The following is a 25,295-nucleotide window of genomic DNA, read 5'->3' on the forward strand; positions in this document are numbered from 1 at the left end:
CACGAATTTACACTGGACGTAAAAAATGCGTTCAAACAGATTAATAAGAAATGTGCTCGTCTCATTCTGAGTAAGGTTAGATGGATGGCTATTCGGACTCTGAGGTTTTGGTTCCTTCGAGGGCTCAGAAGAGAGAGGCCATTGTCTGTAGTAGGTAAGGTTTCTTCCATGCTTTAGGATATGTTCCAGGCAGAAATTAATGTTAATCTGGACTGATGGTTTGAATGAATGAAGTGGCCAAAGTGAATTAATTGTGATACAACAGTTCCTCAACCTTCAGGTATAGTTGTTATTACCTGTGTTGTTCATGATTATAATGGTGAAATTATGGTGCGTAGGTGTTGGTGCCAAGGAGTTGCAAAATCACTAATCGATGCCAAAGCTTTGGTGTTGAATCCTAGTTTTGATGTTGCATCTAAGGCTAACTTCCAGGTGTATTATCCTGGAGTTTGATGCTAAGGTGGTAGTTGCAGAGATCAATTCGGTTTTGGGAGAAGTACCAATCAGCCCAGTTCAGAATTTAATAGTCACAAAGTACAGGGGGAATGCATCCGACCGTGAATTGATGCCAAATTCACAGGCAGAATGTGATTTATAGAGGGGAGAGGGCTAGTTGTAGGGGTGGCTGGAATTCAGAATTCTGCATTGTGTATCTGTACTTTTCCCTTCTATTTTTGCTTTGGCCTTGTACCCTCGTACAGTTTTCCTTCGCTTTTGCAGGCTTCCTCCTGTAGGTTCCTGAGCCATAGGGCTAATGTGTTGAGCCATTTTCGTACTAAGAAGGCATTATATCAACCTTTTAATTTTTGGGAAAAGGAGTAGCCCAGCTCAGAATTTACTAGCCACAAAGTACAGGGGAATGCATCCTGACTGTGAATTGATGTCAAATTCACGGGCAGGATGTGGTTCATAGGGGGGGAGAGGGAGAGGGCTAGTCATAGGGGGTAGAATTCAAAATTCTGCATTGTGTGTATTCATATTCTTCTCTTAATTTTTCTCCTCCCAATCCATGTCCCAGCTTGACTGTTTGATTACCCTAGACTATTTGACCTCATCTTGTCAAAAGTTTGGTTCGGCTCAGTTTAAACTGAGTTTCGAATCATGTTCGAGCCCAATGAAACTAGTCTTATGAAGCCTAATCAAAATTATATTATATATAAATGTTTTTAACTTTTTATATATAATAACAAATAATTTTTAACTTTTAATTTATATGTATTAATCTTTTACATGTATAGTTTTTATTTTTTATATGAAGCTTAACTCACCATCAAGCCAAGCCCAGCTCGAACATAGAAGTTTTGATGAGATGAATTCGAGCTCATGTTTCCAATTCGTATCGAGCCCAAGCCTAAACTCGCCCCTAACGTTTTTGTGCCAAGCTACGCTCGAATAGCTAGACATTTGGAGGGGGGTTGATAAAATATGGCCATGGATACAGGAGATCAATAGCAACTCATCACTCATCTCCGATTTCATTGAGCTCCTCCATCATAATTTCAACATGAAAGACTTGGGCTCGTTGTTGTATTTTCTGGGCATTCATGTTCAGTGCACCTCTACTGATATCTTTTGCAATCAGACGTGAGTGGTTGCAAACATGTTTCTTTATCAACTTCCTCATTGAAAGTCACTCATGATAACAATCCTCTATTGTTATATGTCACCATGTACCGTAGCCTTTGGATCACTTCAATATGTAACTCTAAGGAGGCTGGATATTGCCTTCTAGTTAATCAGGCCTGTCAACATTTACAATCACCTATTAAAGCCAATTTCAATATTGTCAAGTTCATTCTTAGATATCTCAAGGATACTCTAACTGGGCTCCATCTACAGGCTGGCCTTTTACAGCTCAATGATTATTATGATGTACATTAACTGTTATGTAATGTTATAAATTCGCTTCTCTTGATCAACCCAAGTGATACTGGTGATCTTTTTAACATATTCTGTCTTGTTTTGTTCGGAGCTGTAAACTCTGAGATGATGTACCCTCTAAATCTTTAGCTAGGTTACTTGGATCCAGTAGCTTGGGATACCTGGGCTGAACAGAGAGAGAGAGGGAGGGAGAGAGAGAGAGAGAGAGAGAGAGAGAGAGAGAGGGAGATTGCATGACAAGAAGAGTGCAAGACCCATTAGACCAAAAACTACAATGGACACATAATAGCAATTACGGCTAGAACAACTCTTTCTGATCACCTTACAGCACCTACTTTGATACATTAACATCTTCATATAAATATATCTATGTATCCTTGTGTATTTTATCATGCTACTTACAAACACCTATGCCATGTAGTGGATGCTTTTTTCGGCTTTAACCAAGATCAGGGACAGTGAAGAACTCCTCATCATCTGATATCTCGATCCTAGGCTTCTTAAGAGGCATGTGAGGTTTGGTGGGTCTGTATAAGGTAGCATTACTTGGTTGTAAAACGGGGAGTTGAGGAACTTCAGCTGCTGCCAGTGTCTCCTGAGGTACTTGCTCACCAAAGAGGTCAATATCTGTAAACCATGCGAGTTCTCCAAACTCAACAGACTCTTTCTGCTGGACAGGGAAAACGGATGCAAAAAATGATATCTTATGACAGAATGAAATTAAAGCAACTGATAATCAAAATGAAAAGGGCTCTATGTTAGAGTAAGCAGCACAAGTCCATGTAAAGACGGATGGAAATTTTATTAAATACATATGTACAAACACACACACAGAGAAACACTATATTAATGTGTGAAAATTCAATATTAGTGACAATGAGCCAGAGAGATACTTCTATGCTTACGAGCCTGCATAAGTATGAAAAGCAGCTTCATAGTAAAAACCAAGAGCCATAGGAGGTAGTGAGGCTTACTTGTCCATATGATCCACATCCTAGATTGCGATTACTGTTAGGGGTCGTTTGATAACAGCTGAAGTTGCTGAACTAGCTAAAAGGCTTTTTTGCTTTGTCTTTTAATGAAGAAGCTTTTGAGGTTGTGAACTTCTTAATGGCTGAAGCTGAAGATGAGTGGACTACCATACCCTTGATTCTCCACCAAAAGACAAAGCAAAGCGCCATTTAGTTCAGCAACTCAGTGGCTGTTATCAAATGACCCAATCTAAACCTTGCTAAGAGATCTCCTAGGTCTCCAAGGGGCACAATGAAATCATTCCAATTGCAAAGCTGTAAAATCTGTCTAATTTAGGTCTGGTGATCTGATCTGCAAAGTCGCTAAGCTCATAGCTGGACTAGTGTAACATTTTTACATGCATGTGGCCCATCCTAGTCATTTACATCACAAAACCAGAAGGTGGAAATTGAAGCAGGTATGTATAAATGCACATGTCGAGATTCAATTTTAACAATGAAGCTCTCCATTTCATGATGCACTATGAAGCATATGCTCCATCAGGTCCATTTTAATCATCTAAGTCTTATGACAATAGCAGTCCTTAAGAAGAAATCAAATTATCCTTACCTTATCACTGGGTTCAAAATCTGAAAACTGTAACAAGTCATCAACTGCCCATGGTGGAGAAGCAAAAGTTGAAGGTTGCGGTGAAAGTATTTTCATGGCCACTGGTTGTGGCTTCTGGTTTGGTGGCTCCAAAAATCCTTTGTTGTTGTCCTTGTTACAACCAGATCTCAAAGCCACTTTGATTCCAGTGGCAAGAAATCTTTGGTGGTTGGCAGAAAGGCTATTTGCAGAGTGGATCGACTCATCACAATCTTGACAGAAGAGAGCTCTATCTTCAACACAGAAAATAAAAGCTGTTTTCTCCTGCAAATTAAACAAACAAGGTAGGAAAAAAATAGACTATGTTATAACTCTAACCCTGGTTAAGAGCTAAACCACTAATGCTTCTCCAAGTAAAATCAAATTGAATCATTCCCCTCTTTCTGATGATTATGTATGAAAACCACCCTTATTATTGTTGCCCCACCACTTAGTTTTTCAAATCTATCAATCCTAAAATGATGCAAACAACTTAGATTACAGACATACCACTAATCCACCATCAATATCCCTATGAAATCTCAGGATTTTGGGATCCATGAGGATAGTCTTTGCTTCCCTTCTAGTTCTAATTCACAGAGGCCACAAGCACCCTGAACTGTATATATAGTATAGAGGAAAATGGAGCATGCTGCAAATAGTAATATGTGCAACCATTTCTGTAACTGAATCTCTTCTACTCGTGAACTGCTAAAAGTTCGTGCTGGACTCCTCTGCCTAATGCAATTCTATCAAGAACAAGAACAAGAAAAATAACAGCGACAACAAGCAACTCAAACATATGTACAAACCCAAATATCGAGACAAAGAAAGAAGAAAAGGGAATTGATATAGCAATTAGGTGTATCAGTGGAAAAAAAAAAACGAAGAATCTATACTAAAGCCATAAAACTACAAAAGCAGAGGAATATACAGATGAATCACTCAAATGAGATAAGAAACGCCAAATTCTGAAAGCTAATAAAGCAAAATAGAAAGCAGAGAGATAGAGGAGGTAGGGTTCAATTTACTTGGCAGATATCACATCGGGGAAGTTTGTCGGAGAGGCACTGCAGAAGAAGCCTCTGGTGCTTGCTGGCGAGCTTGTTTGCAGCATGCACTTCGATATCGCACTTGGCACATAGAGCGGCCTCGTCGGCGCAACAAATCACGGTAGCCGGAGCTTTCTCGCAGACATCGCACTGGATTTTCATCCTCCTTCACTTGCTTTCTTTTTCTCCCTTCCTTTTTCTATTTATTCAAACCTTTTCCAAGGTTCTAGATGAGATTTAGGAGGTACACATCTAACTGAATTGACAAAAAAATGATGATTTGGAGTCTAAAACGCATAATTCTTAATCAGAAAAATAAAGGTAATGAATTTCAGAAGCTAACCCCCCAAAAATGGGTCTTTCGGATATGTTTCTGATCTGAAAGTGGAGACGATGTCAAGAAAAATCGAAGAAGAGAAACAAAGTATGAGACTCAAAGATCCCAAATGAGCTGAAGACGGTGAAGACGAACTAACAAAATGAAGAAACAAATGGAGAAAGAAAATTCTAACAGGAAGAGAAGAGGACAATAAAAGAAGAAGGAATAAGTGGAACCAAACAAGAACTGGAGAAGAGACAGAGAAGCGAATGGTGTAGAATGGAGGAGAAGATAACGTTCTGGATTCTCATATCTAAAGCTACACGCTGAACTCTTCTTCGTGGAATCATCTCCTCGTTTGTGGCTGAGAAGCTCCAACAGTATTAGTGGCCACCAATATTCTGGAATTCTGTAATTGGAGAGAATCGGGTGGGTGTGTCTGTAGTGAGTCGCCACTATTTTGTCCGTTGTTAAGGGTTCCTTATGTCAAAAACCGTACGATTGGATTTTTTTTAGTCATGAGTTAAGGCTTGATTCCCGGATATTATTAATAATCTAGAAACAATCCAACGGTTGAGTGCCTGAGGTAGGTATATATATTTAGTCCATTGGATAGTACCCAATTTTAGAATGTTCATGAACATGCATTATACTGTTAAGGTCCCCCGAGCCCTGAGCTGAGATGAGACGTTAGACCGGCTTCAGTCGGCGCAAGGCCTGTTCGAACACCCCCTTTACAGCCTTGCATCGGGATTTTATGGGAAGATATTTTCAATTGTATAGAGAAAAGGCTAAAACACAAGGTTTGAGCTCAGATTTTCCCCCGAAAGCAGGAACGGGATCTCTCCTCACACATGAGCGCTTCATAGGCACATCCACTGTGTAACCGCATACCCACTAACTTGGGCCGGGTCTTTTGGGTCTCCCACCCACTAAAACACTACCCACATGACACTTCAGCCGTGAATTGAGAAGATCCCCCCCATGTATACAGTAGTGTGGGTAGGAGATCCGAACTGCTTTTATATGGTTAGACAAGTCCAACTGTCCATACTTTCGGGCTTTTAAACTTGTACGCCCTGCACCTGTATAATGGGCTACATAATTTGGGGTAGTCCATCCCCATTCCCTAACTAGGTGCAGGCGGGATTTCATCCTAAGTCTCCATTAAATCATCCTTAGTGGCACCTTGCTACCCCTTCTAAGTCATCCTTATTGAAGATCTTTCCCATAAGAGACTTTGATTGAATAAATTTAATGGTCTAATCTAACCATCTTTTTTCATCTCACTAGGTTCGACTAAGAAAGGCATGATCAGGGAAAAACTTATCACTAATAAATCTGTATCATATAAGAGGTGACTAATCAAGTTTTATATTCATCAAACTCATGGGATGCTTAATTTGATCGGTAAAAACTCTTATGATTTCATGTTTTTCAGGTATCATATATTACTCTTAGAAAAAATAAAATGTACATCAAATACCATATAAATAATAGGTGTTTTAATAATTTTTTCATAAATTTGTTATATATATATATATAATTCATCCAAAAAAAAAAAAACAAATGATAGAACAAGGCAAAATTACTTAAACCTTACTTCTATGATTTTAGAAAATTTTGTGACCAATCAACAAGTATCATAAACATGTCAGGTGGAATTTCTCACGTATGGGTTTTGATTGGTCAAAACTCTTTTGATATCATATATTTCCGGCATCATATATTTTCATTTTAAATAAATATGTAAATACATTCCTTCTATTAAAATCTTTTTTTCCCATAACAAACTTTTGAAATGAAAGTTTATTGAACAAGAGAATAGCCATGAACTCATAATTCCAATAGAAACGTGCAATAGCATGGTTCTCTTCATTCGACAGTAACCACCCACAATCCCCAAGAGTATCCCTCGAGATCTATAATATAGGAACTGGTAAAACCAAGCTCCTTAATATTCATCTAAAATTTTCCACCAGCATTTCAACATATTATTTTCATATTAGGATGTGGAGGGTTTGTTACTTCATTCTGCAAGGTGAAACAGCTTTCAGTATGAGTAGGTTTAGGCATTTAACTCTACTAAAGTCTCCCTTCGTCGAAGCTCTCTAACAAAGGGTTTTGTTGATGAAATAGTGAACATCAACTCTAGCATGGTGATAAAAGGTCAAGGATATATATATAGCTGGAAGCAAAATCATACACATCAGGCTAGACTATATTTTATCACAACTAAACATGTCAGTGTTCTATGTACACAGAAACCACATGAGATCAACACCTTATGCATACAAAATACTAGCATGTTCATTCGTGATAAGTAGCCCAGCTTAGCGTGCACGATTAATGGTTGGAAGCGTATTATTTGATGAAGATCAATGCTCATAAATTCATAAACGTTATATACATCATAGAAACTCCTTTTTTGGGGGGTTGGACTATAATATCCAAAAGATATCATATCCCAAAAAAATTGTGACCAATCAACTAGTATCATAAAGATATTAACCAATCAGATGGTATATATCAAAATTCATGGGTAAACTTTGATTAGTCAAAGCTCCTCCAGTGCCATATCTTTCCAGCATCATAGATTTTCTTTCTTTTTGGAGGTTGTATGATGCCTTTAATGACAATAACTTGGGTTAGTTCAAACAAAGCAATCAGGCCTCTATCATGCCAAAAAAAAATGGGATAATCGGGTTTAACCCAATTAGACCATATTATACTTTAATAACAATTTAAAACTTTATTTTAATAATGTAACCTTCATAAAAATGTTGGTAAAATAGTAAATTTTTTATATGTTGAGGAAAGAAGAATTTTTAACCAAAATTCTTTTTTTCCTATGAAGTTTACCCTTTTAGACAAAACATAGCAAAAATTGCAAGATACTGACAAGCTTTCAGATATTAATAACAATATAATCAGTTTGGAACAGCTATAGTCGGCCCCAACCCAAAACAAAACCATGTATGCTATAGTACATAATAAGAAGCATAATTTTCTACTGTTGGAAGTAATTTCCTCGAATCTAGATCCCTATGGCGTGCTCACTCTATTGTTCAAGAATTCTAATGGCTAGTTAGAAAGTTTGCTTCTTTTGCTTATCTCATATATTAATAAATTTGCACATAACAATTTTGGAAGATGAAGATACTAAATATACATTCAAATATTATGTCTATAAAATAATTCTATATTAAAGATGTCATAAATGTCTTTTACATGCAAATATTATGTATTTTTTGTATTTTTTTCTTTTTGTCTCTCTTTAAATTTGATTATTTAATTGTGACATAATGGCATAAACTATTTGACCCAGATGATTGAATTGCTTACCTACCACATAGGCAAAAGAATAATTTCATTTTTTGGTTCGATCTTGAAAAAAAAAATAGATTTAGAGTCCGTTTGGTTCGCAAACTGGACCAAAAGTAATTGTATTAGTCTATTTATTATTTTCTTATTAATTTATTAATATTTTATGATTATATAATTATTATTTTATTAGTACTTTGTTATTATTATTTTATTAGTGTTTAGTAATTAATACCTTAGTGTTTACTATTAATTTTTATATTCAACAATCAATATGTTAGTATTTTATTATTACTTTAATTATATATATATATATATATTTGTAATTAATTATTCTTATTATTTAATAAATAATATTTTAGATTTTTATTACTACTTTGTTTTTATTATTTTATTAGTATTTATCATTATTTTATGATTATTTTATAAATATTTTATAAATATTTATTATTATTATTATTATTATTATTATTATTATTATTATTATTATTATTATTATTGTTGTTGTTGTTGTTGTTGTTGTTATAATTAATAATTGATGTATTGTTTTTAATTATTAATTTATTAATATTTTATTATAGTTTTATTCTTTTATTACTATTTTACTAATATTTTATTACTTTTTATTACTATTAACTCATTATTAATTTATTAATAATTTTTATTTTATTAACACTAGGGTTTGGGGGGCTTTTTCTTGTGAGTTCTTTATTTCTTAATATGGAATGGCTATTCCCCTAAGAATGGGAATCGACATCCCATTCCACCATATGGGCGTTAGCACCTTAAATATATGACTTAATGAGAGGGATTTGAATGTAGTGTAAAATAATAGTTCAAATTACATGTTTTGCCCTCACAATTAAAAATGGACTAAATTCAAATTACATTTTTTTTGTATTTTCATGTTTGTAAAAGTAATTCTTATTTATGGCACTTGTTTTATTTTATAAGATGAATATACAATATTAGAGATGTGCCCAAATGTTTTTCTTTTGCAAAACTTTTTTTTTCATTTTTCATTTTTATTATTTAATTATGACATTAAATATTGACCCATTTGACCTCAAAGTTAAACTGTTGACCTAGACCAAATAGGAAATCAATTTCATTTTTTGTTGGTTTTAAATTTGTATTTCATTTATGATGTAGCGCAATCCGGGCGCTCCCTACTGGAGGTGATTTGGCTTCCAGCAACGACGGGCTTGATGAATCTGAAAGACATGAACCAGAGAACCTGGGGTAATTTACCCAGCGAGGTCGCTCTGATGCTTAAGTTAGCATTTGATTGCAAGCTGAAAATAATCTTAGATTGTAAGAGAGTTAGAGAGCAAAGATTATGCATACCCTCACCCTCGAGGGTGGAGCCTTTATATACCAGAGTCCTTGCGGGTTTGGTGGAGTAGTTCTGAAATTCTCGCTGCAATAGGATTCGTTTTTGTGTTAGTTAGGGATAATGCTACCAACTGGTAAAGTTGCCCATTTCCGCCTGAATCGAGGAGTGGGGAGATAATACTAGCCATTACAATGTATGATCCCGTAAGATGCAGAGTATGGTGACAAGATCCTCGGGGTTGCCATACAGTGGTCGGTCAGCCTTGCCTGAGCTCGTGCTCTTTAGATCCAACATGATATGAATGCCAAAGTGCCTTGGGACCGAGGTGGTCCTGATGTGACCTTGCACCGAAGTAGACTCGTAAGACGCAAAGTATGGTGACAAGATCCTCAGGGTTGCCATACAGTGGTCGGTCAGCCTTGCCTGAGCTCGTGCTCTTTAGATCCAATCTGATATGAATGCCAAAGTGCATTGGGACCGAGGTGGTCCTAATGTGACCTTGCACCAAAGTAGACTCGTCCCGAGGTAGTCTTGTCCCGAGGTAGACTTGTCCCGAGGTGGACTTGTTTTGAGGTGGTCTGTTTATCCGAGCTCGATCCATTGCGGACTTGGCGTGTTAGGCTGAGCTGTTGTCCTAATAGTTAGGTCACGTCCACGTGTCCCCCTACCATTAGGTCAGGCCAAATCACCTTTCATCAATTTCCATTATCAACAAAAATCTCCTATTTATGACATTTATTTTTCTTTAATATGATTAATATAAAAATATCAAAGAAATTACCCTTTTTTTTCTACATTTTTTGTTTTGTAAATTTGTTACTATTTTAAATATTTTATCATTAATTGTGATATCATGGATTCACCCAATTAACTGGGATGGTTGAATTGGATTATGATATCATGGATTCACCCAATTAATTATGGTATCGTGGTTGAATTGGATTACCCACCACTTGGATGGAAGAATAATTTTGTTTTTTTTGTTAATTAAAAAGATAAATTACTAAAACATCCCCTAAAATTTATGACCATTGTTGAAATCTCCCATAAAATTTGGTAACTACAATTGCCTCCCTTGAACTTTCTAATACAGTTATAAGTAGACCCCCTCTTACAATCCTCTAACAAGAGGCACAAAAAAGTTCAAAATACCCATGTAGTTATTATTGAGGTTAGTTTTTGCACAACAAACAATACAAACTTTATGGACAACAAGATAAAAGAAAGTTTAAATTGCAACTTTGAGGTATTCATATGAAAGGAAAATTTGAAAAATAAACATTTTAGTCAAATTAACTATATGCTTGTTTTTTGACATTTTCATGCCTCTTGTTTGAAGATTATAATAGAAGCGGTCTTCTTGCAACTATGTTACAAAGTTTAGAGGAGGTGATTGCAATTACCAAACTTTAGGGGAGGTTTCAACAATGGTAAAAAAGTTTAGGGGATGTTTTAGAATTTTACCCCTTAAAAACATGGGTTCATATTGTTAAAAAGTATTTGATAATGATCTAATTATTATAATTTATTAAATAAAAAATATATTAAATACAAGATTTAATGTGAAAGAATGTGAATTAATACCTTAAATACAAGACTTAAGGCTGAGTTTGGAAGGAGTACAAATGCAAATATGTAGAGTGCAAAACCTTGTATTTGTATTATTTTGTGTGTATTTACGTTGTACATATTTGCACTTGTACTCTTTCCAAACTAAACCTAACGAGAGGGAATTAAGTGAGGTGATAAATTGTAAATGATGTTACATTATTAGCCCTCATAATTCAAGATAGACTAAATTCAAAAATAGTGGTGGTTTAGTCAAAAATAAAGTTCCACACTCTTATTATTGTTTAATATGTCAAATGTATGATGTTAAAAATGTCCCCAAATTTTTCTTTAATTTCTATATTTTTTGAATTTTATCTATTTTTGAATTTTATTATTTAATTGTAGCAACATGAGTTAGATTTGACCCAAAGTGGATTAATTTCTTACCAATTCCTAGATGAAAATGCTATTTTTTCCATTTAGATTTTAAAAGTATAAGTTTTTATGTTATTGAAATTGTTAATTTATTATGTATGAATTTAATTAGTATAATTTAGTGATAAAAATAAATAAATGCTTTAAATATATTATTCAATGAGGGTGAATGGGAGTTAACACCTTAAATGTGAGATTTAATGAGAGGGAAATGAATGCGTTGAATAATAATATTCAAAATGCATTTTCTACCCTCACAATAGAGTGGCCATATTTCAAAGAAAAATGGGCATTTCAGTAAAAAAATCAAAAAATTTTAGAGGTTATTCATACTTTTAATAGTAGTATAGATATCTCCTTCTTGTAATAGGGTGGTAAATGGACTTACCAAGTATGCCTTAAACCATAATTAGGTCTTACTATCCTGCTTTTATTTGGTATATGGAAATATTTGCCTTTTTAGCTTAAAAAAACCTCTAATACAAATAAGCAAGGTTCAAAGTTACTTAGGACCTACTAGTTGTAACCCTTGCTAGATCTATGTAAAATGAAGTAAGCATGTGAATTCTTAATGCACTCGAGAATCAAGATCTGGTATTAATAATGGTGTGAAGAATTCTTTATGCATTTTAGATCTAGCATTAACAGTGGTGTTAAGAATTGGTTTCAATTTTTAGTGGTAAAATATTAAAAAAAGAAAATAAAAACACTTCGTTTTTCACACAGATGCATACTTGGCAACTCCTTCCTAAAAGGAGATTACACAATGTGAAAAAATTTCTGAACCCACCAGATGCATGGGTGTGTTCACGCCATAATAGCACAACCCAGTTGTTCCTCAAGGTATATATGCAAACAAACTAGGTGACACCATCACAAGAAGAATCAGATTCAAGAATCCAGGCATCTTGTGAGTCACTCTAGAACTAGTTAGATAATACGACTGGAGAAAATGTAAGGCACTAAAAGTGAAGTCAATATGTTTGTCCTTCTATTTCGTCTCATCAGGCCAAAATCAACAAATAAATTGTAGTGATAGTGAAGGAATCAATCCATTCGAATGGGAAGTTCCAAACTCTAAGCCTCCCAACTTGATGGGATTATTGGCAATCTTCTTCCTGCCAATTCCGAGTTCCTTCATGTCTAAACTAGTCAACTTGGTTTTCATCGGATTTGTTTTACATCTTAGTCCAGTCTTTGAACTTTCGTCTAGATGTGATTAATATCGTGGAAACCCTACATCCTCCTATGAGAAGAGAAATAGGAATTAGATAGCTCTGTACTAGCAGATTTCTCAACAGTTTTTTTTTTTTTTTTTCAAAAGCCCCATGACATCAAATCTATGCAACACATGCAATAAAATTAATTCACATACTTAGACTTGTTGCAATAGTGATTGATGCAATAAAGTATGGTTTCAAAACATTATCGTAAATTAGTACTCTAAGACAAAACTTCGATGGTGATGGCATTTGAAAATCAAACAAGAGTATAAAGAACAATGATGGTTTCTGTGATAGTGGTGGCGAGTAAATAATTCTTTTTACAGTCTTGTTCTTTTTTTTTTTTTGGTAAGGAGTTGCAGAGAGAGGGAAGCATTGAGAATAGGGTGGAGGGGCAAGAATTAAAAGAGCAGGATGGCAATTTCGAACCTTTTTATTCGTTACAATTGGGTGTTTTTTTTTTTTGAATGATAGATTTTGTGATGGGGATAGGTTTTGGGATTTTACAACTCATACAAATATGGTATTAGACTAAATCCAACCTCCGCAGCCAACATATCATTAGAAATCATATAGACTTTATGTATCAAGTGTTGAATTTAATAATATTTTGAATTTTATGTAAAGGATAATTGATAGTTTATATGTTTTTTAGTGTCTCAATCAAATAATTAAATATTTTGTTATCTATTTGTGTTATTTTATTTATTTATTTCTTATATATAATAAGAAATAATAAAAATTATATGCAAAATTTAAACTTAATGCACCCTACCCTTGAATGTGGTAGGATAGGATAGGGTTGAAAAGGGCTTTGCATTTAAATTCTCAAAATCCAACTCAGTAGGGAGTTTTAAGGAAGATATTCTTTTTATATATTTGGTTGGTAAAAATTGAAACCGATTCTTAATACCTCGCTAAAGACCATATGCTTAATTTATTGTTATTTCACATGGATATCATATAGGACAGAAGGGATCTAACAAGGGTTACAACTTACAACTGATAGGCTGGGCTGGGCCCGACCTAGGTTAAGGTTACCACAAATCTAAGCCCAAAACTCTCTCTTTTGGAAGTTTAGGCTGGAGACTTTGGTCCAGGACAACCCCGGTTCTCGGAGTCTTTGCCCAGCGGCCCAACCCGGCGCAAAATTTAGAATGCATTTCCTTTTTCTCTCTGGGCTTGGTCGCAGGTCGCGGCTTAGCTAAGTGCAAGGGTTTGTGAGCTGTTCAAAGACCAGAACAGCCAAAGTCGCAGCCATTTTCCGGTCGGCCTCGCAAGAAATCGATTGAATCCATTCTTAAAAGTTTGTGAGTTGTTCATACTTACGACTACTAATATTTGTTTTTTGCTTTACCGAGCTATTTTGTCAATCGATTTCTTATTCAGAAGCGAAAATTCGATTCTGGTTAACCATGTAGTTCCTTTTTGAGGAATTTACTTGTTTTTATTAGTCTGGAATGAATTTTGTATATAACTGAAGCGAAAAATTATACTCTGCAATAGCTCAGCTCTTTCATTCAAGTTCAGCAATTCAGCAATATCGTTTGCTAAATTGAAGGGATCTACTCTGAGTAATTTCTGTTTATTTCATAATTTTAATCAATTTTCAGCTTCAATTATTGGGGAGCTTTGTAGGGCTTTTTTCTCAGTTGTTGCAAAACCATTTAAACAATGTGTAGAAATGCTAGCTGGGATTTATTTAGTACTAAGAAGTAAGAAGAGTGCTTTTGATTTCTAAAATCCTCGGTGACTGCAGTTTGGTGCATTGGTTATTTGCATAAGGTCTGGACTCTCTTTCCACTTGTAATTGGCTATGCCTCTTTAATCTTATTGAATTCCAAACTAGTCTGTAATGGCAGTCATGGACCCTTCACCATCTTTGGAGATATTAGGTATTTGTACATCATTTCTTCCTACTCTTCCTTTCTCTTGAATCATTTTTCCTTATTTTTGTTTTTCTGTTTGCCTTCATATTCTCTTACTGTTATTACCGTCTCAAATGTAGTCCGAGAGCCAGAAGGGTTTTCTCTCTGTACCGGCCCTCCATTTAGCAATGGGCAACCATGTATTAAGATCGAAAAAGTTCCCTGTACCAATGCCAAGTTCAGTGAAGATGGATCAAGACTCATGGTTACTAAATCTGATTCTATTAGTATCTATGATTGCCGCAGTTCTGCAGAGATTAGATCCTTTGAAGTACCCAATGTTATTGCTGTTACCCTTTCTCCATGTGGGACTTATCTCCAGACCTTTCAGAAATCCTCAACACTTCAGGAGAAGAACTTGATCTTGTGGAAGATCGAAACAGGTACTTCTGTTTATAGTCAGTTCCAGAAGAGCATGTCTAAAACCACATGGTATGTGAGAATACCTTTCTTTTCTTTCCCTTTTATGCCTCTGTAACTTCCTTTTGAGTGTTTGAGGTGCTTATTTGATTTGTTGGTTTCCTCAGGCCTTCCATCCAGTTTAGCTCTGATGAATCTGTTGCTTGTCGGATGGCAACAAATGAAATACAATTTTTTGATGCTGGTGATTTTTTAAAAGGAATTATATATCGGCTTAGAATCCCTGGTGTAGCTGCAGTTGAGCTATCTAAAACACCTGGATCCCATGTTGCAGCATTTGTAGCAGAATCTAAGGTTGGTGTCCTATTGATTCTATAGAGTGTTTTGTAGTTTTTAAAGAAATAAGAAAAAGGGTATTGTTTTGGAAGTGGAGCACAGTTCAATCATGTTGTGGGCCCTTAGTAACTTATGTAATTAGAATACTGGCTAATCTTGGCTAGATAATTGTGTATAATTTCTGCAAGTCCCAGTTATTTATCTTTTTCTTAAATATCAAGCTTGAATATCCCCTTCCCCTGAAAAAAAGGAGAGGAAAAGAAAAGAATAAAGGAGAAAAGCACAAAGGAGATTACACAAGTAGATGATCAACGCTGAAGGTTTTATAGACAGGTGGCTAAAAGTTTTGGGTATTAAGAGATGCCAACATTGACCTACCATTTTGACAGTAAGGAGCTAGCATAACCAGATGTGACTAAGCTGTGCTCTGTCCAGAAACCTTATGTTTCTTTTTATTGTAAGTAGCCCTTTTTGACTTCAATTTCTTTCATCCTTTATGTAGGGAATTCCTGCTAGTGTCCAGATATTTGCATGTGGAAAGGATGCACAGGCTCAAACTATTGCTCGACGGAGTTTCTTCCGATGCTCCACAGTGCAATTGAGTTGGAATTATGGTTCTACTGGGCTTCTGGTTGTAGCACAATCAGATGTTGATAAGACCAACCAGAGTTACTATGGTGAATCAAAGTTGAATTACCTGACAACTGATGGGGTACATGAAGGACTTGTGCCTCTACGTATGTTTTCTAGTTAATTTGTGAAAATGAATGTTGATTTTTGCTCTGAAAGTGAGGATCTGACTATTGGATACGTTTGGCAGGTAAAGAAGGGCCTGTTCATGATGTTCAGTGGTCTTCTTCTGGTTCTGAATTTGCTGTTGTTTATGGATGTATCCTTTTCTCTGATTACAAGGAAAATGAAAATTTCCATGTTGGCTATAGGAAAAAGATACATAAAGGAGAGAAAAAAAGATTAAATAATGATACTAGAGGTCTTCCCTTAGTTATTTTATGGGATAAATATGGAGCATGTGAGGATGGCATTGATCAGATTGGTATTTTGACCCTTAAAAATGTGCTACTTCTAATCTCTTAATGTTCCTTGACCTACTTCAGTTATGCCTGCAAAAGCAACAGTGTTTGATAAGAAGTGCAATCCAATACTTGAACTTGGAACAGGGCCTTACAATACTATCAGATGGAACCCAAAAGGAAAGTGTATCCTTAAGCAAGACATTCAAGACTTTCTATTTTATTCTTAATTGCTTAAATTAATATCAGGAACCTTGAAAATGCAAATATATGTTTATACATGCAGCCTTAACTGTCTGACCTACAGTTTTATGTTTGGCTGGTTTTGGTAACTTACCTGGGGATATGGTACGTCAATTTTAATGTTCTTTGTTGTTTAATAATCTAACCATTCAGTAATTTATGACTGCAATGTTTAATAATCTAACCATCCAGCTTTTAGAATATAAATGCAATTTTGCGTTCTCTTAAAACAATTTCTAGGTCTAACCATGTTAGCATTGTATATCTTTGTTTGCTTTTTCATTTATTTTTATTTCCTAAGAAAGTAACATAAGTTTGATAACTAAAAAGAGGCTGTGCATATTAGAGGATGATTCAAAATGTTCTATCCTCAAAAAAAAAAAAAAAAGAACAAAGGTATAGAGCTGTCACTATTTACTATAAATATAATAAATATAATAAATATGCTACACTGTAGCAGGGGTAATTATGTCATTTTACCTATTTCTTAAATAATGAACAAATAGAAGGGAGAGATAGACATGGGTCTCTTTACAGTTTTCTCTGAAACATATTTTCTTATTTTCTCCTTTTTTTCCCTCTTTTCTTCCTCATTTGTAAACCACAGAATTGGTTCATAACTTGGTATAAAACAGGTTCTACCACAAAAGAAAACTGATTGCCAGCCTTGAGGGTGGTATCATCATGGTCCCTAGATGATGTCAGAGTGTCAGACTTGTATGGAATCTAACCCTAGAGTGGAATAGGTTGAGACCAGTCTACAAGTGACTAGGGGAGTGACCAGAAGTCACTTGAGAGAGAAGACAGAAAAAACAGAACTACAAGACTCAACACAAGCACTCCAAGTCCAAGCCAGCTTAGCCTCAAAAAGACCAGCAGAAACCAGAACCCACATAATCGTCAAAAAACAAAAGCCCCACAACAGCATAAGATCCCCAAAACAGCCCAAAGACAAAACCCAAAGCTCAAGCCAACAAAGACAATAACCACATCAGAACCCCATTAACATACATCTAAACTCGAAAACAACCAAAACCAGAACCATCTCACAAGCTACAACCTTTGATCTGTTAAAATACTAATGCCTTCTTACAGTTTTCTTGATCTTCAACAACTTCTTGTTTGGTCCAATCCCAAGGAGACCCCCTTTTAGTCTAGTGAAAGGCTTTGAAATCAAAAGATTTCCATGTTTTCTCTGCTTTTCAAGTCTTCTATTTGCTGCAACAATCTTCCTGGATTTCCACGAGCAAAAAGAGTTCTCATTAACCTCCAGCTCCAGGACTGTGTTTTTCTCAAAAAACTGAGCATCAATCAATGCTGTAGTTCTTTCATTATCAGCTTCTTCTGGTCTAAATGTACTCAAGTCATTATGACTCTCATCAGTCAAAGGTGGATGTGCTTGAAGATTTCCATCATTCTTCCTTACAGGCATCTCGTATTGTTCCTCTAATTCTTCTAACGTTTTTCTCGTGAAAGATTCACCTCCCAACACAAGAAAACCCAGTTCTGATTCTTGCTTTTCTTTCCTAGTTTACTTGTAAGATTCAAGGAGGGACTGCAGCTCGCGCCTCTCCCTGGGATGTTGTATGAATTCACTCTAAATCTGCTTCTGAATTAATAGATTTATTATCATTCATAAAAAAAAACACAAGCAAACCCAGAGCTTTACCTACCTTCGCTACCTTATCAACCCCTTTGTTTAAGTCAAAGGTCTTGTCAATGTAGTTTGTTTCATCCAAATAAATTTCCTCCTCAGTTGCTGCACTTAACCTCTCATATATCAGAAAACCATCACCTTCCTGCGTTTTTCTTCATCTGTTAAAGTCTTGTTCGATAAGGATCCATATTCATGAGGGTTTGGCAAAAGTTTTCGTGCTGGCTGTCAACCTGATGCATCTGATGCAACCCTCCTTTATCTGGCTTGGGGCCGGCAGTGTGACAAGCTCACATTGGTGGAGTTCTACAAGTGCCATTTTTTAATGATGTTATGAATGGTGCAAGTGATTTTTTTTCCTAGTATTCAAACAAAATTGGTATTTGGTGCCAAACCTTTTAAAATCCTCCTCATCTTAGATCATCCCTAGTCCTTATCAACACTGATATTACCATTTTTTTGTTGCAAAATTCCATCCATGGTTTTATATTCTGCTGAACTTTCATGGATTTTGGTTTTGGCAAGCTACATTGACTTGCTAAACCAAATATTTTGCCTAGAATTATCTCCTCCAAAGTATCTGAAGTCTTTTTAGTATCTGGCAAGGTTTTCTAAAACCAAACCGGACAGCGTACTCTGGTCAGGGGTCCGGTTCTTGGGTCAAACGGTTGTTCGAACCGAATGGACGGTCCGTTCTGACAAAAAAAATAAAAAAATAAAAACGGCCAAAACTGTTTGATGTTTCAAACAGTTCGAATGGTTTGACCACCCGGGTCAGCAGTTTGCTGACCAAATCAACGGTTTTTGGTGAAATAATGGTTCTGGGTAAAACGAACCGGTCACCTGACCGGTTCCTTGTTTTTCCGGTCCGGTCCAGTTTTGAAAACCACGGTATTTGGGATAAATTTTGAGGAAATGTTAAAATACTTCTAAAATTTTGGAATGTTCTGACATAACTGACATTTTATTCAATAAGTTTTGGTTTTTAATGGGTTTTAATGGTATGTATTGTGGACCTTATAATATTTAATAATTTTACCATTGTTTTTAATGGATAAAATAATGAAATTTCAGTTTATCTTGTTTGAAAGAATGGGACCGAAATGCCCAAAATTTTGTTTTTTTTTTTGAAATATTGATTCCTGCTAAAAACCCAGTTCATAGAAGTTTAGTGTTTATTATCATAAATTCATAAAGAGATTTCCCCAGCCTCCTCAGAATACCTATAGATTAAATCATCACATACAGCCTATCATCCTAAACACCTCTTCAAGTTACTCTGAAAATTCTACCTTGAACTCTTTATTTTAAATTTTGTGTATTTTATATCCCTGGCAGAATTTTCAGTTTGCAACAATTTGATGCATGGCCTTTTCAACCCCAACATATGTATATGTTTGGTAATAAAACCATTCCTAATTCTTATTCTAGTGAAATCAATATTGTTGGTAGATTCACCTTTGGGTCAGATCCTACATTAGTTGGTAATGGAGCAGTTAGTCCTACATTAATTTGATATTAAAGTGCTTTTTCCTATATCAGCCAAGGTGTCAATGTGTCACCTTGATACAAATATGATACTGATACAACTTCTTTGCAATCAAAAAGAGGAAAAGTTGAATAAGAAAGGAAACATTCAATTTTGTAATTTCTTGGGTGTTTAAGGGCCTTAAAGGAGCCTGGACAGATTTTAGAGAATATTAAATACTGTCACTATTTCATTTGCACTTACTTTTTCTGAAGGAGAAATGTTGAAGTAAGAAAAGAATGAGTTAAATACTCATCTTGCATGTGGTTATACCCTTTTCATTGGGTAAATCTGGCTAGGTATACAAAAATAAAATTATATCTTCAGGTGTTGTCTGTGAGAATGCATATTAGTTCTGCCCTTACATGATGATTGCCCCTGGTCCCTCGTTGAGTAAGGGTGTTACCCTCTTTCAGCACTTATGGATTAAGTTAAAGTCTTGAAAACTAAAATACATTTCTAGAAAAGGTTAGTTAATCACTATATATAACTTGTATATGTATATTTTTATTTTCACATAGTTTCTTCTGATACCATTTCTCTGAATTTCTTTAACAGTGTTATTTTTTTTTTGTAATTAATGGCTTAATTTTCTTTGCTTTTTTGATCAGCAAGAAAAAATGTTAATTATTATTATTGTGTGAACAAGTTACAGTAGAATGGGTATTCAGTCATCCAAAAATACAGAAACCTGAAACAACAATAAGTCCAAAACAACTGTTGCCCATTACAGTAGAATGGGCTTAATTTTCTTTGTTGCATTTTCCTTTTTGATGTTTACATTCAGTTTTTGGTTTTGCATATTAGACCAGAACATGCTTCTTTAAGAAAATGTTTGGCAGAGGACAGTGTTTTCTTGTTGATTTTTCATATTCTCCTTTTATTTTCCCTTTTTCATTATCTTATTGTTTCTCATTAGTATATGCCAAACCTTTAGGCATTTTGGGACTATGTGGAGAAAAAGTTGCTTGGAACAACAAAAGCTGAATGCTCTGTAACAAGTGAATGGTCCCCAAATGGACTCTATTTCATGACTGCAACAACAGCTCCCAGACTTCAAGTTGACAATGCGTATGTATATCTCTTTGGACAAAAGCATGCACACTTGAAACAAAGAATTTGTATCACTTGGTCAACTTTGCAATTTTCCTTGATATTCAAACATCAGGTTGAAGGATGTTAGATATTTAAAACTCAAATATCTTGTGTTATATACACTTTATCACAAGATATTATGTTCTTAATGTTTAACAACTGAATAGACTGTTGATGCCTTTGTTATTTAGATTTTATTTCCTTTTAGATGTGCAATGGCAACCATATGAAGAAGGATAATAGCAAAAAATTTATGGAGGGTACAAGCTGCTTTAGAACAGATTAAATGCCTAATAATTCTTTCTTTAGCTGAAGGATGACATCACTGTCATGCGTTCCTGAGTTAATGTTGCTTATTCATTCATCCTAATAAAAGATATTTTTAAAAGGCAATTAAAGTTATAAAATCTTTTTTTTTTTTTTTTTTTTATAGGGATTAAGAATTTAAGACCCTGATATGGACTTGTTTGGGCTTGCTTTGAGGGGCTTGGTACAAAGGCGGTTTGTAGAACCATGAATGCATAATGTTTAAGTATGCAACTATGAAAAGGATAATGAGATTGGGAGTTTTATTTGCTTGAATATGCTTTTTATGTTTTGTTTGATTTTACTTTTAAATTTTCATTTTAAATATGTTTTACATGTTATGTTTATGTATTTTAATTTGAAATAATATGTTTTTTTGAAACATATATTTTAAAATTTAAGTTTCTATTTTTAATTAATCATCACCATCATCCACACCTTATCCCAACTATATACATGAATCCTATCTCACCAACTTATTCTATTTAAAGCCATATCCACTGACAAGCTTTTAGTGCTTAAATCATTTCTTACTACTACCCATGTCCTTTTTGGTCTACCCCTATCTCTTCTAGCCCCTTCTACTTGTAACAAATCACTTCTTCTAATTGGAGCAGTTGGTGGTCTTCTATGCATGTGACCAAACCGTCTTAGTTTACTCTCTCATTTTGTCACCTATAGGAGCTAGTACTTCTAGGTTTCTATGGATAGCTTTATTCCTGACCTGACCTGACCCGTTTCTCTCACGTGGCAGACAAAAATGTTGTTTTCTCTTAAAACCCGGTGTGGCATTTGAAATATAGGAAATGCAAAAAAAAAAAAAACATTAGTTTGGGTGAGCAGGTCAATATCGGTGGGTGAGGGTCAAGGTGGGTTGTGACCCACCAACAATTATATGGGTCACTGGTGGGCTGTGGGTCATTAGTGGGTGGGTTGGTACTCAACTGACAGACCCAATCCACCCATTTGCCACCTCTTAAGGAGGAGAAATATCTCAATATTGATGACTTTGCCGCCATTTAATGAAAGGTTCTTCTAAAAAAAATGAAAGGTTCTTCTGAATTGTTCTCCATTTTAAAATCATTCTTTATGGAAGTGAAAATTCAATTCAATTTACTATGTCTTTTACAGTTTAATAATGCCACTAAATATACTTCTCATCCATTTCATAAGTTACTTGATGCTAATGGAATTAAACATTAGGTTTTGTGCATTAAGACACCAACAAAATGATGTAGCTAAATGATTAGAAAAGAGAGAATCAGTTGGGTGGTGGTTCTCACTCAACTCTTTTATAAAATCACACTATGCCCCTGCACACAAATAAATAGAGAACTACAATCATTCTGTTGGTGGGCAACCATTTTCTAGGGCGTAAACCTTCATCAGACTTCTAGGTCCAATTTAGCTGATCATTAGTCATTTTCTTTTCAAGCTCTCTGTCATTCTGGTTGTTCAACTATCTTTTTCCATCAATTATATATTTTTTTTCAGAAAATCATTTTGCCCCCTTTGTCCTGAATATGAAGTTAAAAGTGGGAAATAGTGTATTCTTGGGACTACAAGTGGTCCAGGAGGTAATTGGAAGTCCCTTTGATGCATGTGTTGGTCCTAGATTGGTACTCCAGTTGAGCATTCCATGTGATGCCATAGGTGGCCCTGTGTGTGGTTGTGGCCACGTGGGAACTAGTAAACTGTCTTCTGGTTATTGTTATTTATTAATATGCAACAAAATTTAACTATGGCTTGATGTGAAGATTGCGATAGACTTGAGAAGTGGAATGACTTGGACTCCTTCAAATTTTATATTTTCATTTGTGTTTCCATATTTCTTTTGCATTCTTCGGTAATCATACAGCTTTTCTTTTCCATTTTAAAGGATTAAAATTTTCCACCACAATGGATCATTGTACTTCAAGAAGATGTATGACAAGCTGTACCAGGTCAGTTTTATGAATAATTGTTCCTCATAGTCTTGAATGATTCCTTGTTATTAACCTTCTAATATGTTCCTGCAATTGTTCAAACAGGCAGAGTGGAAACCAGAGGCTCCTGAAAAATTTGGTGATGTTGCTGAGCTAGTAAAATCTGTAGATGCCTTAAAGATTGATGAAGTCAAACCACAAGGTTAACAATCATTTACCATATTGAGTTTAATTTGGTTCTGGATTTCCTCTATATGCTATTCATTCATGGGAGATATTAATTATTATCAGGCCAAGGGGCGAAGTCTTCCCAAGCTTCCACAAAGAAAGCCACCAGCACCATACCTGTACAGAAACCTGCTGCATATCGCCCACCCCATGCTAAAGAAGCAGCTGCTGTTCAGACACAGGTATGCAAAAATTATATTTCTTTCTCTAACTCACATCTAACAACCTTGGTATGTTGGGATTAGGTTTTAGTTTAAGACATGGATCTTTTACCTTGCCACTAAATCTTTTTTGTAGCTGTCCAATCTATAGCTAAGTACACATAACCTGCATTTAGGTTACACTTGTTGGTTATTTCATTGGTCTGACTGTAGTTTGAGTGAAATAGACCTCTGTTCCAGGCTGCTCCAGTTGGTAAAGCCTGTCGATGTTTTACCAGATATCATAAATCTGGAGATTAATCTTGTATTCACCTCATCCTGAGGCTAATAATTCATTAGGCCTTTCCTGAGGACCATCTGATTGCTCTGTAATTGTCTTGAGATTTGTCCAATGAATTAGAAATTATTTAATTTAGGCTGTTTCCGTATGATCATCAGTCTCAAGGCATTAATATCAAGGCACTTAATTCTAGGGGTGGTGCAATTGATGGTCCCTTGGGTTGCCTTGGAGCATTTGTATTTCAATCATCAGAATTGTTGGATACATCGCTTTATTGAATTCACTATAATGACCCCCGTACTAAGTACTGGGTTAGTATTCTGATATTTTTTTGATATATAAATTTATTATTTAATTTAAGAGATTAAATCAAATTTTATTTCTAAATATAACCCACTTTATGGATCCTACATTATTTGAAACGAGTTTTTATTTTTGTTTTCTTAATCTTTTTAGTGGAGGTAACTACCCTTTGAAGCTCACAACTTTTTTTGAGTGGATGGGCACATGGTCTGGGAAGGAAGCTTTTGTTTGAAAGTGGGTGTCCACTTTTGAGATGCTCTTTGTTGAGAAAATAAGTTGCTACTTAGACTGGGTCCATTATTAGATTTGAAAATTTGTTTATTAATTTTTTTTTATTCAAATTTTGAAATTTTGAAATGTGTTAATTCATTTTTGTGGCTTTGATGATTTCGTTTTTGAAATTGCAGTTGTTTGGAGGAGGTAGTCCTTCAGAGTAAGTATAATATATTATCTGGGTTCATCCACTTTTAACTTGTAGTTTAGATCTTCAGCTTATACTAGATTCTACTACTAACTATTTGGTATATGTTCCATACCATTAATTTAGAGAAATGAGCAAGAATGCATTGAGAAACAAGAAGCGTAGGGAGAAACAGCGAGAGAAAAAAGCTGCTGAGGCCGCTTCTGCTGCTGGTGGTACTTGACTGTGTTGTGTAAAAAGTCTGGACATACCCATGAAGGCTAATTTTATACATATAGCCTGTCCCAAACTAAATATCAAGTCTTGATAGAAAGCTTGGTTACATTCAAGCCCTTGCTCATGTTCATCATAGTTTTGTTATGATTGGTTTTCTTGATCGGGGTGAGGGCATCATTTGGTAATATTCTTGATTGGGTTCAAGTTATCCATACTTTCCTTTTTCTTTTCTTTGCAACGGCAAATAAGAGTAGTTTTTCGGTCATTTTCCTTTTCGGTTCTTGTGGTTGATAAGCTGGATATCTGAAACTGGTCGAAATTGTCATTGATCATACTCTCTCTCTCTCTCTCTCTCTCTCTCTCTCTCGCGCACATGCCCAAGTCTGATGTGGAAACTGAATATCATATAATGAATCATACAATAGGAAATTGATGTGGCTTAATAATCTATTACAGGAGATGATAATGAGAATGAGTGACAATGACAATTATTTTGAGGGTTGGCTTATAAAAGGCTTGAGACTTGGTTTAATCCAATTCAAACACAAATCAAACTAGCC

The 25,295-nt window shown here is 35.2% G+C and overlaps 2 protein-coding genes and 1 long non-coding RNA gene across 4 annotated transcripts; 2 read left to right on the forward strand and 1 right to left on the reverse strand.

The window, feature by feature from the left end:
- The first annotated feature begins 9 nt into the window (after nt 1–9).
- Nucleotides 10–786, forward strand: LOC148873303 (uncharacterized). Its single transcript, XR_016104668.1, has 2 exons — nt 10–154; nt 339–786. It is a non-coding gene; the product is annotated as an uncharacterized LOC148873303 (long non-coding RNA).
- A 1,324-nt stretch (nt 787–2,110) lies between these two features.
- Nucleotides 2,111–5,334, reverse strand: LOC148873304 (B-box zinc finger protein 24-like). Of its 2 annotated transcripts, none has more exons than XM_088962967.1 (3): nt 4,512–5,334; nt 3,463–3,765; nt 2,111–2,551 (listed from the first exon to the last, which is right to left on the reverse strand). In XM_088962967.1, exons 1-3 carry the CDS (start codon nt 4,692–4,694, stop codon nt 2,321–2,323), a joined length of 717 nt encoding a protein of 238 aa, XP_088819093.1. In that variant the 5' UTR covers nt 4,695–5,334; the 3' UTR covers nt 2,111–2,320. The 2 variants fall into 2 exon arrangements, with proteins under 2 accessions (XP_088819093.1, XP_088819094.1); XM_088962968.1 differs by having other exon boundaries at nt 2,111–2,548; nt 4,512–5,294.
- Nucleotides 5,335–13,818: 8,484 nt separating this feature from the next.
- LOC148873305 (Eukaryotic translation initiation factor eIF2A family protein) lies at nt 13,819–25,000 on the forward strand. Its single transcript, XM_088962970.1, has 14 exons — nt 13,819–14,030; nt 14,480–14,615; nt 14,729–15,080; nt 15,176–15,362; nt 15,847–16,081; nt 16,165–16,233; nt 16,460–16,561; nt 16,683–16,723; nt 20,738–20,871; nt 23,081–23,144; nt 23,232–23,328; nt 23,418–23,536; nt 24,506–24,531; nt 24,646–25,000. Exons 2-14 carry the CDS (start codon nt 14,576–14,578, stop codon nt 24,740–24,742), a joined length of 1,563 nt encoding a protein of 520 aa, XP_088819096.1. The 5' UTR covers nt 13,819–14,030; nt 14,480–14,575; the 3' UTR covers nt 24,743–25,000.
- The last annotated feature ends 295 nt before the right edge of the window (nt 25,001–25,295 follow it).

This window comes from Nelumbo lutea, chromosome 1 (genome assembly GCF_056320005.1).
Source record: "Nelumbo lutea isolate HS-2025 chromosome 1, American lotus-T2T, whole genome shotgun sequence".
In the NCBI taxonomy this organism is placed as follows: Eukaryota; Viridiplantae; Streptophyta; class Magnoliopsida; order Proteales; family Nelumbonaceae; genus Nelumbo; species Nelumbo lutea.

Coding starts and splice junctions, on each gene's coding strand:
- LOC148873304 (XM_088962967.1), bottom strand. CDS start 4,694: ATGAAAATCCAGTGCGATGTCTGCGAGAAAGCTCCGGCTACCGTGATT. Junction 3,766..4,511: donor CCCGATGTGATATCTGCCAA/GTAAATTGAACC, acceptor TTTAATTTGCAG/GAGAAAACAGCTTTTATTTT. Junction 2,552..3,462: donor ATTTTGAACCCAGTGATAAG/GTAAGGATAATT, acceptor TTCCCTGTCCAG/CAGAAAGAGTCTGTTGAGTT.
- LOC148873305 (XM_088962970.1), top strand. CDS start 14,576: ATGGCAGTCATGGACCCTTCACCATCTTTGGAGATATTAG. Junction 20,872..23,080: donor AGACTTCAAGTTGACAATGC/GTATGTATATCT, acceptor TCCATTTTAAAG/GATTAAAATTTTCCACCACA. Junction 24,532..24,645: donor GGAGGAGGTAGTCCTTCAGA/GTAAGTATAATA, acceptor CCATTAATTTAG/AGAAATGAGCAAGAATGCAT.